The following is a 19,983-nucleotide window of genomic DNA, read 5'->3' on the forward strand; positions in this document are numbered from 1 at the left end:
ATGGTGTGCCCTCAATAGAAGAGTGACGTCACGCCCCCCACTCCTCTAAAGAGGTTCTCATCAGTTCCTGGAAGAGGAAAACGAGGCGCTATACGTGGGTAACAGCTAGGTTTATTCATATATAATTTGTTTTTGTAATTTTAGCTAAATGTACTTAACAGAATTATTTTTATTTTTAACTACCCATATGTTACATTTTTTAAATTTATTATTGTAAAACATAAACATAACCTTCAGTTTTGTGATGTGTCTGATGATGCCAGCATAGCTGGCAAAAGGCCTTATGAAATTAAAAATTCATGATATAATGGTGAGGTTTTTATTTTAAATTGTATTCATTCCAATATTTTTAGTTCTTCTTGATGCTTAGAAATTTGTTGGTCGACATATTTCTGATTAGTACCCCCAAAGTTCAATGCCATATTGGAGAATAGAATAATAGCTATTTACCTTACAAGTGTAGTAAGAGCGTTTTTACATAATGCAGGTTAATGTTATGCAACAAGCGGAAGCGAGTTGCATAATTCACCTAAGTGATGTAAACACGCTCTTGCGTAACGTGTAACGTACAAGATTTTACCTGACCCGACAATATACAGGGGATTACGTACAATATTTTTCACTATCCATTTCACTCATCTTCTAACAGTAACATTCTTTTACAAACAAAAACTAGGTTAGGAAAATACTTTAAAGCATAACAATAAAATTCAAGCACCAGCTGATTTCTAGCGTTAAACGTCGTTGGCTCCATAGAGGTGTATTTTTTTAAGTTGAGCACTCAATGTTATTTAAATAGGTTTCATTACTTCACCGAGTGAGTTTTTGAAAATTTACTTCACTCGTGAAGTAAAGAAGTTGTATACATCACGCTTTGGATAGGGCAGTTTAACATGGCGGGTTAGGTAAAAATAAGTATAATATACAGTTAGTCTATTTTTCAACTTAGTTGCATTTCTGAAAGCATTTGGTTGCAGGTGGAACTTAATTTGTGTAATTTGGTTTTGATGAATTTATTCCTACTCAAATGCATATCAACATGTTGGCCAAGAAATTCTTTACTAGTAGTGATTTATCTTGATGTTATTTAAAACCATTTATCTCGAGTGCAGTTAGAGCTTCAGTGACTTTGATAATTAGTTTCTTGTCGGATTTAGCTTTTACAACAGCATTGTTCCAAACAGTTCATCTTCAAGATCTCGCTACAGCATCGTACCATTTACTATTGGATACTATGGTATCAATAGTTAATGATCGTACAAACAAGGTTGGTTGTATTTGTTGTGATTCTTATATTATTGGTGGAAACTACAATACAAGGTGGGGCAGACCATCCGTACATAATGCCATAGAGTAAGGATGCAAACCAATTGAGGTAGATCGTTCACAACAACTGAACCCCCCCCCCCCCACTAGAATTTGGGAAATTATTTTCTCCCAAACGCACCGAAAGGCTAGTTTTTTTTGGGAGTAGTTTTCGGAAAATTTTCAAATGCAAAGGTTGGTTAAGTGATACTTCATTTTTAAGTGACTGAGAATTTTGATAAAAAGCATTTTAACTTCTCTTGATGCTTTTGTACAGGGTGCTCAAAAATGTCTAAAATTCAGGGTCTTACAGTTAATTTCATTTTAATCACCTATTAATCTAAGGTCAATAATACCATAGATAAAATGTACTTCCTTGTGTTGCTTGTCTACGATAATAGCCTACTTAATAAAAGTAATGGGTCATTCTTTCTGTAGGAATTGTTCCTAATGATTTGGATATTTAAAGTATTTGTTAAATTATTAGAATTTAAGTATACAATTAATTGGGGTGTTCCATCAATTAACTGTAGACACTCTATCTCCTTACTTACTCTTGTATAAAACTATTCCCTGTAAATGGGATATTTTGAGTAATAAGTTACTAATTTAAACTAAGATATGAGATTGATTTGAGCTATTTCATGTGATATCCTAAAATAAATTAACCACAGACATTTTTCCCTCTTCTGGTATATATTTCCTGTGATTGGAATATTTTGAATATTCGTTTACTGTTTAGATTAAATCATAATATCCATGGGGATTTTTTTTATTAGCTAAAGATACTCTTTATTTCCTCTCAGTTGTGTTTATTACAGTTTTTTGTTTTTATTTAATTAAATTTACTTAATGTTTTTTAGTATTGATTGATTTTTAGCAAGAAAATCAATTAAGTAAGGCTGTTTTTCTGATGGAATTGTATTTTATGGTTCTTTACTTATGTTAACATTCTTTTGTAGTCTCAGCACAATGACCATTTACAGTGATAATAAAACTGTTACATGGAGTTCCTCAGTTGAATTGGTTGCCGCCTCAATCGGTTTTTGTCACCATTTGACTATTTTGTTGGGGTCAATTGTGTGCTGTCAACTATCAATTGTTAGAGTTCCCACTTTGCAATCCTGCCACTCAGTGTTTACATCAGTTTTGAAACTTGTCTGTTATTGTGCTAAAATGAAGGTAAGGAAACTATCGAATATATTTATATTATACTAGATTCTTCTTTAGTCCACTTACTTGTTATTATCAGTATTAAGTTTATTGTGCAATTTGATGAAGGTAAAAAAGGGCTGAAATATTCTATAAGCTTTAGAGATTATTCCAATTATTAGTTTTCACTTGCAATGTAAAGCTGTTACAGTATTGCACTATAAACACTTATAAAGTATAATGTTAATTTTACAGCATAATCTACATCCAAGATCATCTTGTACTAAAATAAGTTTAATTTTGAACCACAGGCATAATGCTAGGACATTTTTTCCTCGTCAAGTTTAGACGATTTAAACTGAACTCAATTTTACATACAGTGTAACAGGCATGGTCGCCTAATGCATCAAATGGATACAGGAATGTGTATGGTCTGACAACTTTTTTTTACTAATTGAGAAATGCTTAGACAGTTTGAAATATGTATGAAATCTATAGGTTAAGAGTTGATATATGAAGTAAAATAAAAATGAGGGGGAAAATACATGTCTAAAGTAGGTTATAAAAAAACAATTTTTTTTGTGTGTTTAAATAACAAAAAATGTATCTGAGAGATACAGTGCGACCGGTCGCATAATAAAATATGTGCGACCGAAGAAGGGTTGAAAGGGCTGAAAATGAGATTTTGCGGACCCAAGATTTTTGGAACTTGAAAAGTCAGAAAGCTTGTATAATGTTTTAACGGATGTGCTCAGTAATCAATTTAAATTTTTTTATTCATTGAGAAGTACGGTATACATAAAACAGCATTTGAATAGGGTCCAAGATTAAAATTTTTATAAATTAAAATACAAATTTAAACATACAATTTCCATATAGATATGTTTTATTAACGTCTAGTATTCTTGAGGGATCTGGAAAGATTCTTCTAGAGAATAAATGGCCATGTTTATTAAGAAATGTTTCAGTTTTGTTATATACGTTTTAAAATTGTTAACACTTCTAATCCCTCTAGGGATATATTTAAAAAGATTTTACCAACGAATTGTGGGATTTTTTATATTGGTGAACCGGTAGATTGGATACATTGGATGAGGTTTTACTTTTAAAAATTTAAATTGTTTCAAAAACATATTTCCCATAAACAGTTTGTATGTTTAGCTGTTTAAAGTGCTCTTTCACCAAGTCAGAATTTAGTCTGAACATTACTCTCAATGCTCTTTTTTTGATATTTTAATATTTTATCTAGAGGGATTTTAGTTGTTGTTCCAAACAGACAGATGCAAAAGGAAATATGTGAATGAATACATGCAAAGTAAATGTTTTTCAAAGTTTTGACATCACAGTATACAGACATTTTCAAATGGCATAATTTTCACCGTTGATTTTTGAAACTATTTAATTTATATGCTCACTCCAGTAACTTTTATAAGTTAAATCAACATTTCATATCTAAAACAACAGTCTATTCTTTTGCTAACCTATTCAATAATAAAAACAAATTTTCCAAAATATTTTGTAGATGATTTTAGGTTTGTAGCTGAAGAAAGTGTTAGATATTCACGCTATGCTTCATTGACTTTGCGTATGCCTCATCATAGGACTGCAGTTTACGACGGAGCGTTTGTTGTGACTGCTTGCCTACTTTGGAATGACCTCCCCTTAGCCATCAAATCCCTTGATAACCGTTCCCGGTTTGTGGCAGTGCTAAAAAATATGTATTTTGAACTTATGGCCATGGCTGGTTTGTCCTAGGGGCTTGTACGCGTAGTTGGTCACTGACAGATGTGCTTTGGTGTGTGTGTATGTGATGGTTTGTGTGTGTGTGCGTGTGTGTATGTATGTGGGAGAGAGGGTGAAAGGAAGATTATTTTTGTACAGTTTAAAATGCAAGTTATTTTATTTTTTTAAAGTTTCCGTATCCATTATTTAGATTTTGTTTTTGTTGTTTATTAATGTAATTGTTAAAACTGTGCAGCCACATAAATCTTATTATTATTACTGTAATTTGATCTACAACTTTAAATGATTTTGACTGACTCAATATTTTAATCATCTTCCAACCAAGTATTGTGTTTCTGATGGTTTGAAACTGCATCATAGAATGTGTATAACTAAGATAAGATTTTCTTGCGATACAAGGCTCTTCAATATCAAGAAGTATCATTTCCCCCTTTGAGGTAAGTACACAACATAGTGATAATGGCCTGTTTCGGTTAACATGTAGCATACCAGATGTTTTCAGTCATATTGCTAATTATATTTTCAAAGCTTACAGAGTTTTAGAAATTTTAGGAACTGTCATCTGTTTTTTGGACAAGGTAAATATTTGGTCAATTTACTACCATTGGCCACATGAAATTCAAATATACGGTAACTTTCTACCTTGGAACCCTGATGACCAGGCCATAAAATATCTTGGAGTATGGCTGGACAAAAAACTTAATTGGAACTACCACGTTAATCAAAAACTGTCCCAAGGTTATGCACGCCTTGCAAAGCTTTTCCCTTTAATCAATAGGAAATCTACTCTGAAGCCAGCTTGTACAGTTCTAATCTACAAATCAATAATTCGGCCCTTGATTACATATGCATCTCCTATCTGGGGATTAGCTATATCAAAAAACAAACTCTTCAAAATTCAAGTGATTCAAAACAAAATTCTAAGAATAGCGGTGAATGCTCCCTGGTTTGTTAGAAACAGGCATATACATGAAGAACTAGGAGTGGAGTCTATCTCGGCCTTTATTGAAAAACCACCTCAAAATTTCTAAAATCTTTAAACGATGTTCCTGGTGCATTAACTTTTCATCTTGGTGAAGCAACTGAGAACAGGAGGCTACGTCGAAGGCTCCCTCAAGATCTATTGGATGAATAAAGCCTAAAGACGATTAAATTATTCTCTAAATTAATTATGTTACAGGGTGTACCAGGTTTGGGCGAACCGACGATGTTATTATAGTTAATTTCTTTTTAATTTTGTTAACACTTCTGTGTATAATGTCTACATTGAACCAGAAATAAATGCTGTAAAAAAAAAAAAAAAAAAAAACTACCATTGATATTGGATACAGAAGTTACTACTTTAGAATGTCTTTGGGAAATGTAATTTTTCAATTGTGTAATCAAACACATCTTTAAAAATGTGTATTTATACAGGATGTCCCTGAACTCTCTACCAACCTATCATTTCTGGACCAAAGACAAACTAAAATATCATGTTAAACATATGAAAAACTCAAAAGTTACACATACTGTCGTCATTTTGTCTTTTTCACTACCACTTTATTTGTTTTCTTTTAGAAAAAATATTATTTTTATAATGTTTAGTTTTAAAATAGCCTTTTCTAGCACTCAAAAACTTAGGAAGAGATGTTTCTTTATAATTCTTTATTTTGCAAATTTTGTATCCTTAATGTATGTTGAGTTGGTGTAAGAAAGAACTAACCACAGCCAAGAGAGTATTAGTAATATTACTCTTTAGTCTGTTACTTAACTGTACAAATTAAAATCATTTTGCATTCAAGGTATTAGTAACCATCTTTGATATTGAAGTTACATTCCATACCTTTAAAATATGATCTTTTATTAGATGTGTTTAAACTGTTCATTGGGCTTTTGTTGGACTACCCAAAATACTTGTCAAAATTTAAATGTTATAAATTTGCAACTTAAACCATAGACTAAGCAACACAAGTAGACTTCTCATCCCATTGTAAATTTTGAAGCTCGTTTTATGTGTCTAGTTCATGTACGTCGACACTGATCGCTAGTGTAGACGAAATTTTGTTTCTGTTATTTTTATGGTTTGTGCTTTACTTTTTGGTAATATAACTAGGAGACAAGTTATTGTTTATGATTAGATTGTTTTTTCTTTTTTCTTATTTTTCATTTTTTTGTCAAACGAGGTTTTAAATAACAAGAAACAAATTGTAATAAAACACGACCTCTAGTGCGAGGTACAGAACTACTGACAATAAAATTGGCTTCAGCTGTTCCATAAGGATGACAAATCTACTAAAGGAGTATGTTTTATCTTTGACTATTAATACAACAACCAATAGTCAATGGCTTTATCTTTGCTTATAAACATACTATATTTTTCAATGGCATTGGATTTACAGTCACTTAATAGGATTATCGTTACCAAAAAATACCCCTAGACCACATGTTAATGTCATGTGATCTATAATGTAAGTATTTTTCAATAACAGATGTGAGTGATACAACAAATATGACAAACATAACAAACAAATACAACAAACATAACTCTGTTCCTACTTAGTGAGTTTTATACATTACTTTAAACAATGGTTAGGTGTAATCATGTAAGTATCTAATTACAATTACCATTCATTTTATAGCATTTTATATACCTACATGCATTAAACTGTGACATAAACCAAGCCTCTGTGTTAGCTCCTGTTATTCAAAAGTTTGATTTTCATCATATCTGTAATTTTAAGGTTTTCTTCCGTGTTTGTGTCTTTTGAACAAACATTCAAAAATAATATTTAACACTTTATTAATGCTCATTGATCTTCAAAGGTAAACAAATAGATGCAAGAAATAGGCCTACTTAAAAAAATCTATAGATAATGTACTAATTACAGTTTTAAAACTACGTAACTTTTGTCAATAAGGCTGTGTGAAAGAATTTTCCTTTTAATTCCTTTACATTATACTAGTTGTTCTGCCGTTGCTTCGAAATGGGCCAAGAATACTTAAGAGAATACAAAACTTATAAACACTTACCATGGATTTTACAGACAAATCTCAATCGTACTTTTTTCCGAAAATCAAGTGTGTACACTTCTCAAAGTAACAATAAGTTGCATCTGTTTTAAACTGCAAAAGGCGGTGTTCTGTTAAAAAAATTATGCCTGTAAGCAGTGAGGAGCCTCGTTGTTATGTAAAACACCAAATTAGCAGCTATACGCACAAACGGCCCTTACTTAATAAAATACCCTCGTATTTGTTTTGGTACCGGTAAGAAGGTGGTATTTCCATGTTTAGATGGATCTGGAGGTGGTGTTCACAGAGCTAGGACAGTTTGGCCGCTACCAGACTTGGCAATATGCTCTCCTGACCATTCCACTCATCGCCTCAGCCTTCGAGGAGATGAGTTATATTTTCACTTCTAGTGAGGTGGACTACAGGTAATGTCACATAGAGTGTCCAAGTTATCAACAATTTGTACATGTATGAGCCGAAACTATTGCTTTAGGCTATAAGACATCACTGTGTTTAAGGCCATTAAAATATCAAAATTTCTACTGCCAGCCATCCTTTTGTTTGTTAACCTGAGTTTTGGCTAACCACAGCCAGTGTTAGTACAATTTCGGTTAAACCTGTGCTGTTGGTCAATTTCCATTAAAGCTCATGATATTTTCGTGTGGTGTGACTGTAAATCACAGCAAGTGCGTCAAGACAACACATTTTCTCATCCCTTTTTGTATTCGGAAGATACGTGCCAGGCCTTAGGAACCAGCACATGATTGTACATGCGGATAAAAACTTAAGTGAGTCGGTGGCTCAGTCGGTAGCGTAGCGGACTTCGGGCCCAAGGCAGCAATGTTGTGGGTTCGGATCCTGGTAACTGCCACTAAAATTTATCAGTACAGTTCACCTTTGTACTGTACCGGCTCACTCCTTGCTTTACTGTAAACGCTCCACGCATGGGCGCTTAGTCTATGTGGACGGGCAAATGCGTGGTTAAAAGAGGCCGCCAACCTCCTTAAAAAAAAAATAGTTTTGTGTGAAACTTAGAACACAATATCCTCACTTCTCATACCTGCATACTAGGCACATGGTGACTCAGTGGAAAGTATCTCTTTATCTTATTTTTACTGTCACAATAGTACTGTTGTCAATACTGTAGTTTAATGATTTTTCCACTTGTTTACAATATTGTTTTTACTACTGTGTTGTATGTAGATTGTCAGTGTTATACGACCTTTTTGTTCATACAACCTTGCTGCATACCTATTGCAAATGGTAAATAACATAGAATAAAACACAATGTGCTGTTATTGCTATGGCTCTAGGATGGATCATCGAGACTCTACTGTATTATTTGTTATTAAATATTACTGTGACTCCCTCAAAAGAATTGGTAGTCAGGTTTATCCAAGACCTGAAACTATAAAAAGATTCTAATGTTGGCCAATCTCTTGATTGTCTGAATGGTAGTACCCACAGCGATAGTAATCAAGTCACAGCTGACAGTACATTCACGTTTTTCTGTTCAGATGTTTTATACCGGAATGTGAATGGCCTAACACCACAGATTTCCTTCCCTCATGGTTGCCAAACACAGTTCCTTACGACGGAGATCCTCCGGAGCCCAAGTGGTGTGAGCGTTACGCAAGCCGAGACAGTCATAACAACAGCTGCAGTAAAGATAACTTCCTGGACAACGTTACTGAGACGTGTGATCAGTGGGTGTTTGCCACCAAGGAACGGACAAGTGCTACAGAGGTGAGATTTTATCTCTACCTACAACAATCTGCAATGAATACGAGATAGAAGCAGGAATGTAAAACATCTTTAAGAACTGTCCAACTTTATTTACACTGTTGAATGTGTTAAGGATCGTGACAGTTTAAATTCAAGGTAGTTTACACTTTCTTGATATCAAACTTTTCTTCCCTCAAGAGAATATTTAGGCTGTTTTAATGGTTTGTGAATTTTTGTGGATTATTTGTGGATTCTTTTAAAAAGAAGTTACTTAGTACCGGTGTTAGCAGGAAATACAACTTCTACACATGAACATTCAATCATTTTACTTAGTAGTAGCATTGATTACATACATGTACTATATGGGTGTATATTCGATGGTAGTTGCTTTGTTACTAAGACCATCTATTTCTTTAGTCAAGATAACTTGTTAATTAAAAGACAAATTATCAAGAACAATTGGATTGAGAACTTCTGATCGTCAAGCTAACTCTATAACCATCATTCAGCTCCCGCAGACTTACCATTACCATATTGTTTTAACTTCAGCTAAATATATTACACTCTTCTCTTTTACTTTAAATTAAGATAAATCATTTTCATGATTTGATAACTTTAAATTGATTGTAATTTTCAGTTCAAACTGCTATGTGAGGACAATGTTTTCAAGCGGACTATGGTTGGGACTGTTAACAATTTCGGACTGATTACCAACTATGTCATCATTTGTTATCTGTCTGACAGGTAAAATATCTCTTCTTAAACAATTTTTTTTTTTACTACATTTGGAGAACAAACTTCATCTTAAAAATTCCATGTGGATAGTCAGAAATGTCTTATGATGAAACTTGTATTCATTAATTTGACCAAGCTAAAGCCCCCCATACACGGGCAAACATGTTCGCGAGCATGTTTGTGACGGTGTTGGCGGCGAACATGCTCGCCCATGTGTGGGGTCTGCGAGCCTTCGTACTGGCGAGCATGCTGGGCTCGGCGCTCAGCTCGTCGGACTGTCACATCACGAGAGAAGTGAGTACTGTGCGGTGGCGGCAAGCAAGTTCGCAAGCATGCTCGACCGTCTGTTGGAAACGCCGACCATGTTTGCGAGCGTGCCCGCCAACAGGCTCGCGAACATGCTCGCCTGTCAGTGTATCCACACGACCAAAAAAATAATCCCGCTTGCCGGGTCGAGAAATCTTGTTTAATCCCGCTTTTGAATTATGGAAAATCCCGTTTTATCCCGCATGTTTTTTGTTCAATCCCGAGTGTTATATTTGATGTACCATGTCTAAATAGCTGTTTAAACATTGCTATTATCTTTTGCTACAGTAGTTTAATCAGTTGGAGTTCGTTTTCCCCTCAAATTAAATAGAAAAAAATTAAAATATACGTCATACCTGAAAATCCCGTTCTATCCCGCATCCCTTTTTAATCTCGCTCGTGGTCTAAAAATCCCGTTTTCGGGATAATAACCCCGAGGATTTTACAGCAGTTTTAAACTTATGTTGACACATGTATTTGTTCACAAAATTTGAATTGGAATAGACTTTTGTTTCTATAAAGGCCGTTGTCTAGAAATCTCCAGCTGGTATGTAAAGTTATAATTCGGATTAAGGTTATGAACTATAAGAATAGCAGGTTTATTTTTATGCAGAGCTCAATTTCAAGTGAAACTCATTGGAATAGTGATCTATTTTTAAAAAGATTTTTTAAAAGAAATTCTTTATAAATTTGTGTTGTTAGTTTTATACTTTAATTCCCATAGGTTCCAGTTTTGGCAATCTAATGTATCTAGAAATAAACTTGTGGTTATAAAGAAGATTGGTGTAGGCCGATCTGATTTTAAAAGGTTATGGACTCTATCGACTAGAGTTGGTAGTAATTGGCTGTTAAAAAAGTGTTCAATTTCCATTTCACAACCAAATTGTTGTCCTGTTGTCTCAGGTTTGGCCGTAAGACTATGCTGTTGCTGTTAACATTGACACAAGGCTTGTTAGTACTCGCTCAGTCATTTGCTCCAACATATTCCTCATTCATTTCACTAGAATACTTGGTCTGTTTTTGTTCTACTTTCAATACTTCATTCATTCTGGGTAAGTTTACTTATTTAACTAACAATTACATTAATTTATAGTGTAGTCATTATGTAAAGTTTTCCCCTTCAAATCCTTTCACAACTTTGTTTCAAGGGTTTTGAAAGTTAGAGCAGTCTTCTGATAAACATGGTTTTACAATGTCAGTGAATCCATAAAAATAACCTGGGCTACTGCAGGCTTTATCTGTTCTTTCTTATAATGTTAAGTAAGCAACATCCTCTGAGTTCCGTTTGTTCATTACATTAATTAGTACACCCAAATTGAGTTTTGAGTTACTAATGAAAGGGTTGTACAGTATTGTAATATTAGTTTTTCTTAATTACCTATTTTTTGGGGTGAGTCATCAGTAACAATTCCAGTTGATAGCAAGCACTAATTAAGAGGTATATCTGCCTGCAATATTCCTCACTAACAGCAATAAATAGAAGATTTCAGGCAAGTAAAAGCAATAATTTTGAAATAGTATTAATTAGCTTAGAGACAAAATGAGTCATGAAGAAATTTTATATACAAGCCCTGTTGTACATTATAAAATTGATGTCACTAAAAAAGTTAGACATAAATGATTTAATATTTTTGTTTAGCCATTGAGATAGTGGGAGGAGACAAACGTATCTTTGCCAACTGTTTGATGAACACTTTGTACTCGCTGGGAGAAGTGATTGTTGCCCTGATCATGTGGTGGGTGCAAGACTTCCGAATTTTGTTACGAGTCATCGCAGGCATCAAACTGGCCAACCTGCTGTACATGTGGTATGTAACAAAGCTAATAATCATCTTACTGATATTATAAACCTGGAAAGTTTGTGAGTATGTGTGTGTGTTTGTGTGTTGCTCAATCACGCATAAACTACTGGACGGATTGGGCTGAAATTTGGCATGATGATAGCTCACATTCCCGATTAACATTTAGGCATATTCTTATCTCAAAGATCCTTTCCGGCTCCGCCCCAATGGCTCTGTAGTTCCCCACGTTAACCTTATGAGTATTCATATTTAAAGGGAATTAAAGAATTTAGTCAGCTGTTTCAACTTTACAAGTTGGTTCTATAATATGCAATAGCTTTAAAAAGTTATAAGGTATCCCAACAGGGTGCAGCACTGTTATTATTTTGTTTTTGCATATATAACAACAGCTAATTTGAACTAAGCAGCAACAAATACCCCCGCCGCAGCAAACCTGCAGACTAAGCGACTTTCCATTTGCCTGATTTGATTTTCAATTAAATCTATTCAAATAACATTAGGTTGAACAAGGTTTGCTGCCTACAGGGAGGGTAATAAAGTGTGTTTTTTTAGTAAAATATTAATAGCTTAGTATAAAATAAATAGATTTGCCAGGTTTGATCCAAATATGTCCATAAACAAGCAAACTACAACAGTTTACTTATTCTCCATAAAAATAACATGGGAATTTTAAATTTACAATTTTCTCCGTAACCAATAATCATACAGAAACACTTCAATATACTAAATTATTTGTTTTTTTAAGCTCTTCAAAATGATCTAGAGAAAATTTGGGAAATTTTAAGTTTTGAGGGTCAAAAGCGAGGAAAACCAATTTTTACCCCATAAAACCCCGTTCCCATGCTGGTTCGCGAACTCGTTTGAAAGTCTTACCATGAGACCTACGGTAATAGCTGTGATACACAATGAGAACTGTCAAAGTAGGATTGTTTACAGTTAGGTTTGAGTTTTTAATTGAATAAATAATTTGTGATATTGTGCGAATGTTTGATAATTTATTTTTTTCTATTGTTTAGGTGCAGTGGTAGAACATTATGTCAATGGTAGATATGTTATACTATATCTTACTGTCGTAAATTTATGAACCAAACTGTGTCCTCCCCCCATTGCGAACGCAAAGCTTTAGTATAAACACTGCAATAAGCATTTTATACTTATATGCCAACCCTGTACGAAGGACGGGTGCTCTGCTTCTAGTCATACATATTTGGTCAACATGTAGATTTAAACTTGAGTGAATGTTTATGAACAGTATGTCAGTGTAGTATAATTTGCTTTACTTGTGCTTCCCAACAGTGTGAAAACACAAATGGAAATAAATGTGCCGCATAAAACCTGTAGAGAATGTTACACCCACCGTTGATTATGGAAAGAAAACTGTACAACCATAGACAAAAAGAATTAAAATATAGACCGTCAGCTGTGCTGCGGTTATCTTAGGTTCTGGCACACACCGCTGGGAGCCACATGTTGTTACGGCCTACACGCTACGTAACTACACGGCGCTCCCAGTGGTGAGCGCCAGAACCTCTGGTAACCATGGTAACCACTACACGGCTGACAGTCTATATTTAATTCTTTTTGTCCATGGTACAACCTAGTTTAAAAAATCAATGAGCTGTGATGCAGGATGAAATTATTGCCTTGGGGAAATGTTAACAAAGTTAATATGAATAACTTTTTTTGTTACCATGGGGACCAATCAATTTTCACTCCTAAAGGCTCTGCCTAAAATATTTGAAAGTCAATGGGACAACTTAAGAATATTTTAAGGACATGAAGGGCCTATATGTGTTTGCTAGGTTTATGATCCACCTTTGTCTAAAATTGCAGCACTGTTAGTTCAGTAGTTCTTCCAATACCTGGAAATATAAACACACAGAAACTGCCTCTTCTTTAATAATAATGTTATGTTTATAGGATGGTTACCGAGTCAATTCATTGGTATATGACCAAAGAGTATTACGAGAAAGTTGTAAGCACTGTAAAAAACATAGCTCAATGCAACAAGAAAGAGATTTCCGAGTCAACCCAGCATGCGCTCAATCTCCTTCTGGCTAGAGAAGAAAAGGCAAGTGGGTATCTTTCTTGAATATATTATTATTAAAAACAAGTATGCTAATCTACCAAGTACCAACAATCCAAAGTGGGTTTGGGAAGGGCTAGTTTGAGTAGAAATGGTTAAATATAAATTGCTGAAAACTCATCCAAGAGTTGGAATAGTATCTGATGGTACGATTCATGTAAATTTGAATTACTATACACTCATCCAGCCTCTAACAATTAACACAATTTTAAATTCCGTTGTCTTGCAGAAATCATCATGGTCTCCTGGAGTCGAGGACACCAAATTATCCTCTTCCGTGATCGTGGAAAAATGTAAAATATATCCCAAGGTCGTATGGACATCATTATTGTTTCCGGCGGTTATGGAAACATCGTCATCGATTTCCGTGCACACGGTCTAATCTTGAATAACTCCGAATGTGTTCCAGTCCCAATTGATTATTTCTTATAGTTGAAATTGTACTGTATATCTCACCAGCTTGTGTGGAATCAAATGCATTATCTATATCTTCAGAAATACCCTTACCATCAGCCATAATACCCTCCAAATTCTAACACCCCCAGCCCAAGTAATGAAATCAAGAAACCTCCCATCAACATGACTCAGCCACGAGTCCGTTGCCCATTGCGTTATTTGCTCGAGCTTTGGTTATTTGTTCGACAATGCCCCGGCCAGAGGGCATTGTCACATGCCAACGGCCTTATATTTGAGGATGGTAGTACCTAAAGCAAATAGTTCAACCTACAACTTCTCTCTCATAATTAATTCTGTTGATAATCATGTTAATATTTTTTGTGCTGATACAGTTTTAATTAATGATTTCCAATTCTTGTTGGCAGGCAAAACAGTCTGAAACAAAGCAACAAACAAGATCAGTCATACGAGAACTGTTGAAGTCTCCTGCTCTGCTGGTTCGCTTTGGCATCTGTTCCCTCACATGGTATGGTTATAGTTTGTTATTAATTGAGAATTCTAAACATTTTTACTCTATGGTTTTTCATTATCTCATAGTATGAAATTGAAATCAGTTATTGATCAACTGTATTTCCTACCATTAGCGTTGTATATTTAGATGTTGGATGACCCGTGGTGTACGACGTAGGTTGGTCAACGTGTTCGTCTACTTTGGCTTCTCGTTGATGTCAGTGACACTTGCGGGCAACAAATACTTCAACTTCATCCTGATGGCTCTAGTCGAAGTGCCGGCCTACGCCTTGATGTGGATTGGAATGGAGTTCTTCAACATTGGCAGAAAAACGACTCTGGTTGGAACTTGTTTCCTCGCTGCTGTTCCATGTTTCATCTATTTATTCGTGCCTTCTGGTGAGCTTTTTTTGTTACAGTAACTCAGTATAATTTATTGCATAGTAGAGTATAAAGGTTTATTATATAAACACCTTACAAAAAAGTCTTGTCAGCATTTATAGCTCTTTGCAGCACGGAAAATACTGGTGTTGGGTGACCCCAACCGGCACAGAAAATTTTTTGTTGAAATGTTTGTTAATACTTTATGATTTGTGTTTAGAACTATAAAAAGTCCTAAAAAAAATAAATTACAATTTTTTTTTTTGTTATCACTTAGTGATAAAAGGGAGTTACACATATGTAACACCGTGCAGCACATGGAACATATTTTATTGAATCCCCAAAGTATTAAAAATCAAGTTAGAGGGGTTTCTTTGGGGATATCATAAATATAAATGCAAATTACAATATAAGAAAGTATATATTTTACACATATACAATATAAAGCATTACAACATCATATGGAGACCTGAATAAATGTAGTAGTAAAAGAAAATTCACACACTAATAAATTAAAAAAAAATTATAAAATGTAAAAGTTACTTAGCCAAAACAAAGTAATATAAAGGCCAATTTATATTTAAGTAATATAAACATAAATTTAAAGGCGGGTTTCAATAAAAAAATGTTCCAATATGCCCAAACCTTATCCTAAATTGTAATGACACAAGAAAAAACTATCAATATCAAGCCAAAAATATGACAAAACCTATTTATAATGTCATATTATTTATAAATACCCCCGCCGCAGCAAACCTGCCGTCTAAGCGAATTTCCATTTGGCCGAATTGATTTTCAATTGATCTATTTAAATAACATTAGGTTTAACGAGTACCTAGGTTTGCTGCTACAAGGAAACTAATAAAGTAGTGTGTTTTTAGTAAAATATTGATAGCTTACTATGAAATAAATAAATTTGCCAAATTTGATCAAAATATATCCATAAACAAGCAAACTACAACATTTTACAATATTCTCCATAAGAATAACATGGGAATTTTAAATTTACCATTTTTTAAGTTTTCTCCGTAACCAATAACCGTACAAAAACACTTTGATATACTGAATTGTTTGTTTTTTTAAGCTCTTTAAGAAGATTTAGAGAAAAATTGGGAAATTTTGTGTTTTGAGGGTAAGAAGTGAGAAAAACCAATTTTTACCCCATAAAACCCCCCATAAAACCCTGTTCCCATGGTCCGATCATGCTGGATCGCGAACTCATTCAAGTTTATCCCGCCATACACCTTCAAACCAAATTTCATCAAAATCGGATAAAAATTACTCAAGTTATCGTGTTCACGGACACATATATATATATATAAATCTATATATATATATATATACCTATATATATATATATACATATATAAAAATTTGAACGAATGGTGTTTTTGGCCTCTGGGGACATTAAAATGAAAAAGTAAATCGGTCCCGGGCCTAAGTCTTACCATGAGACCTACGGTAATAGCTACTTCCCTATAGGGAAATTCGCTAAAATGCATAAACGCAATTAAAATTAAGTTTCTGGAAGATTTTATAGTTAATTTATTATTTATGGATAGATATTTTTGGAACGCTGAGCTGCATGGTGTTACATTTGAGTAACACACTTTGAACAATCAAAATACATTCTAGTTTACTGATTTTATGACTCTAAACTATTACAAGGGACGCTATTATAACAGTACATTACAAAACAGCATAGGAATTATATAATCAATAACAACATATCTTTCATTTGCATAAAAATAAAGACGGGATCTTGGGAACGAGTCTTTCACCAAGAACAGCTGTTTTCTAGGAGTTATTTGTCAGAATGTAAACAAATGGATGGTGCTGCCACCTAGCAAAGGTACATAGCACTAACATTTAAAGTTTACAGATGCATAGCGCTTGTAGTCTCGTTTACAAAAAATAAAATGTCTCGCGTTACAAAGATGTAACACCGTGCAGCAAAAAAGTAAAAAAGTCTGTTACATAAATGTAACACTGTGCCTGAAAGAGTTTTAACTAATTTGTTTTCCGTTCCATCTATTCTGTTTAGTAGCAGACTTCCCTACTATACAAATACTCTACAATCCTTTTTCTTAACAGTAATCAAAGAGAACCATGACCTTATTTGTAATAACAAAAACCTATAGATGCATAAAAACTACACAACAAATATTTGTTATAAGTAAGTGTAGGGGGTTTGAATGTAAACCATCAATACTTAAATATTAACCCTTACCGCTACAGATATGTTGGATGGCCTTGACCGTAAGGCTACATACATATACTAAAAAAATATTTTTCCCCAAAAGTCAAAGTTGATTTTTTTATAATTACCGTATAATAATATAACAGCAATTAAACCAATAAAATAACAAACGCAGCAGAGAACGAAGTTTCCCGCAAAGTCTGCGAGTGAACTAAACACTTGCGAGTTGCTCCGTCCATAGCTCTTTCTTTCAAAGCAGGGAAGGGCAAGCTCATAGCACGCCGCCATTTTGATCAATCGAAATGCGGGAAATGTTATTATTGTGATTTTCCATCACAAGAGAGGTTCCTCATAACTTTTGGGAAGAGCAGCCAACATACTTTGCATTAAACTGCTAGTACTGTATAGTCGTCCATAGCGTTTTCATTGTAATAATCTATTACTTATGTCTTATTTGTGAATTGTACAGACGCAGACATCACTCGACTTTGCTTGTTCCTGCTGGGTAAGTTTGCCATCACCATCTCCTACACGGTGATATACGAGGTCGGCGCGGAAGTGTTTCCTACAGAGCTGCGCCAGTCTATGGTTGGCTTGTGTTGCGCCGTGGCGTGCCTCGGTGGTTTGTTTGCACCTCAAATACCACTCATGGTGAGTTTAGTTTATCTTTGAGTTTTAGTTTAGTTTGATTGATTAGTTTATTTATAATGTTTTAGCGAATTTCCCATATAGGGGATAAGCTACCTTAGGTCTCATGGTAAGACCTGGACCCGGTACCGATTACTTTTTCGTATTGATGTCCCCAGAGGCCAAAACACCATCTGTTCAGATTCACATATATATATCTCTTTGTTTTTATCTTTTTCATAAACACAAATTTGTAAATCACTGAAACAAAACCATGATAATTATGACAGCACTTGTGACAGAACAACAGCTGTTCAGCTGGTGTTTATTTTAGATGTTCCCTCCACAATTTTTACGATATAATGTGGCAAGCCTGCTGATCATTTAGTTTAACAATTCCTCACTAGGTTTCAGCACTCTACAGGCATAATACCCCAGTCAGTTTGGAATATTACAAACAAAAATATTGTTGTCGGCCAGTGCTGCTGGACGCCCGAGCGTTCGTTGGATTTCAAGTGTGCACTGCTGGCCGTCCGATCGCAAAGGACAACTGCTGTGGGAAAAAATTTGACTTCCACGCGCTAATGGCGGCGGCCAGTAGGCCTAGAGCTGGCCGCACGACCATAGCAGCAAATATTCATTCCGATCGCAAAGGGTTAAATATAGATAAAAATAAACGGTATCAGCAAATTTACATATTTTCTCCCATAAGTTCGTCAATAACCCTTCCTTATCATGGATAAGCAAATTTCTATGATTTTTATTGGGAAAAATAAAAAAATTGCATTAACTTTTGAACTGTAATTTGTTATGGCATTGATGGTTGTACCATTGTGTTTAGGGTCAAAAGGACTGTAACATACAAAATTTTTTTCAAAATAGTTCAGGCCGTTTTGGTAAAAATAAAAATCCAATTTTACTGTTATTTTATAGAAAAACTACCACTAAAATCAGAATTTCAAAAAAAAACTTTAAAAACCAGTGAAAAAATTGGAGCACCAAAACGAATCCATCAAAACTCGATCTCTAAAATGTTGACAAAAAAATACTCTTGCTATATACAGTAGAGTCCCGTTAGTCGGAATTTTTAAATTTTTTTAGGACGCTTTTTTTAGGCACAAGCCCGGGATTGTTTTAACATTACTTTAGGCGAGACCTGGGGGCTGCAGCATTATCACTTAAATAAAATCCATTTGTGATTTTGCGGGATTGGAACCCAGGACGAAAATGAAAAATATTAATTAAAAAAAATGACGAAATGTTTACTAAAATACTCTATAAAACAAGTCTATCTCGCCCGGCCGCTTCAGAATACTTTGAAGAGGTACAGCTAACTGTGTTAACAGTTAACGGAAAGTAAATAAAAGAAACGTCTTATAACACTTAAAACATATATTTACGTTTATACTGTTACTCACAAGACGGTAAATATACAAAAAAGATGGTAAGTGGTCATCTTTTTTGTATATTTACCATCTTTTGAGTAACAGTATAAGCGTAAATATATGTTTTAAGTGTTATAAGACGTTTCTTTTATTTACTTTCTGTAAATTTAATAACACGTACAATGCTGATCAAGAAGTTAAGTTAAATAAAAAGTTTTTAAACAAATTTTAAAAATTAAAAAAATATATTTTTTTTGGTTTGGATTAAGCGGACTTTCAGATTACCGAAGTTCGGATTATCGGAACTCCACTGTACTCTCCTTGGGGAGAGAAAGCAAAGTTTCTAGAACCCCCCCCCCCTTATATTCTTAGTCAACATGATAAATATACCCCACTTAAGTAAAGCACATGTTTTACAAGCATAACAGTTTTAACAAAATTGGTGTTTTCAGGCGATGTACATGAACCCGATGATGTTGTTCTTCTGGTTGTCGGTTGGAGCTGGCTGTTTGTCTCTAATGTTGCCTGAAACACAAGGTCGTAGTCTCCCAGATACCATCATGCAGGCCATCAAACTTACCTGATATGTACTTTGACTTTATATTAATTATTATAATCTTTTAAACTGTGGCTTTTTTC

General features: G+C 34.3%; 1 protein-coding gene across 3 annotated transcripts; it reads left to right on the forward strand.

Annotated features, from left to right (window-relative positions):
• Nucleotides 1-1,184: 1,184 nt before the first annotated feature.
• On the forward strand, nt 1,185-19,969 carry LOC128992097 (organic cation transporter protein-like). 3 transcript variants are annotated; one of them, XM_054415504.1, is made up of 11 exons: nt 1,185-1,267; nt 7,474-7,616; nt 8,709-8,937; nt 9,554-9,660; nt 10,861-11,009; nt 11,597-11,765; nt 13,680-13,830; nt 14,667-14,767; nt 14,930-15,150; nt 17,802-17,983; nt 19,797-19,969. In XM_054415504.1, exons 1-11 carry the CDS (start codon nt 1,235-1,237, stop codon nt 19,926-19,928), a joined length of 1,617 nt encoding a protein of 538 aa, XP_054271479.1. In that variant the 5' UTR covers nt 1,185-1,234; the 3' UTR covers nt 19,929-19,969. The 3 variants fall into 3 exon arrangements, with proteins under 3 accessions (XP_054271479.1, XP_054271478.1, XP_054271481.1); XM_054415503.1 differs by lacking the exon at nt 1,185-1,267 and adding an exon at nt 2,332-2,487; XM_054415506.1 differs by lacking the exon at nt 1,185-1,267 and adding an exon at nt 4,668-4,778.
• Nucleotides 19,970-19,983: the final 14 nt, after the last annotated feature.

Source organism: Macrosteles quadrilineatus, unplaced genomic scaffold (assembly GCF_028750875.1).
Source record: "Macrosteles quadrilineatus isolate MER2022 unplaced genomic scaffold, UCM_ALF_1.0 Scaffold_4__1_contigs__length_99947679, whole genome shotgun sequence".
NCBI lineage: Eukaryota > Metazoa > Arthropoda > Insecta > Hemiptera > Cicadellidae > Macrosteles > Macrosteles quadrilineatus.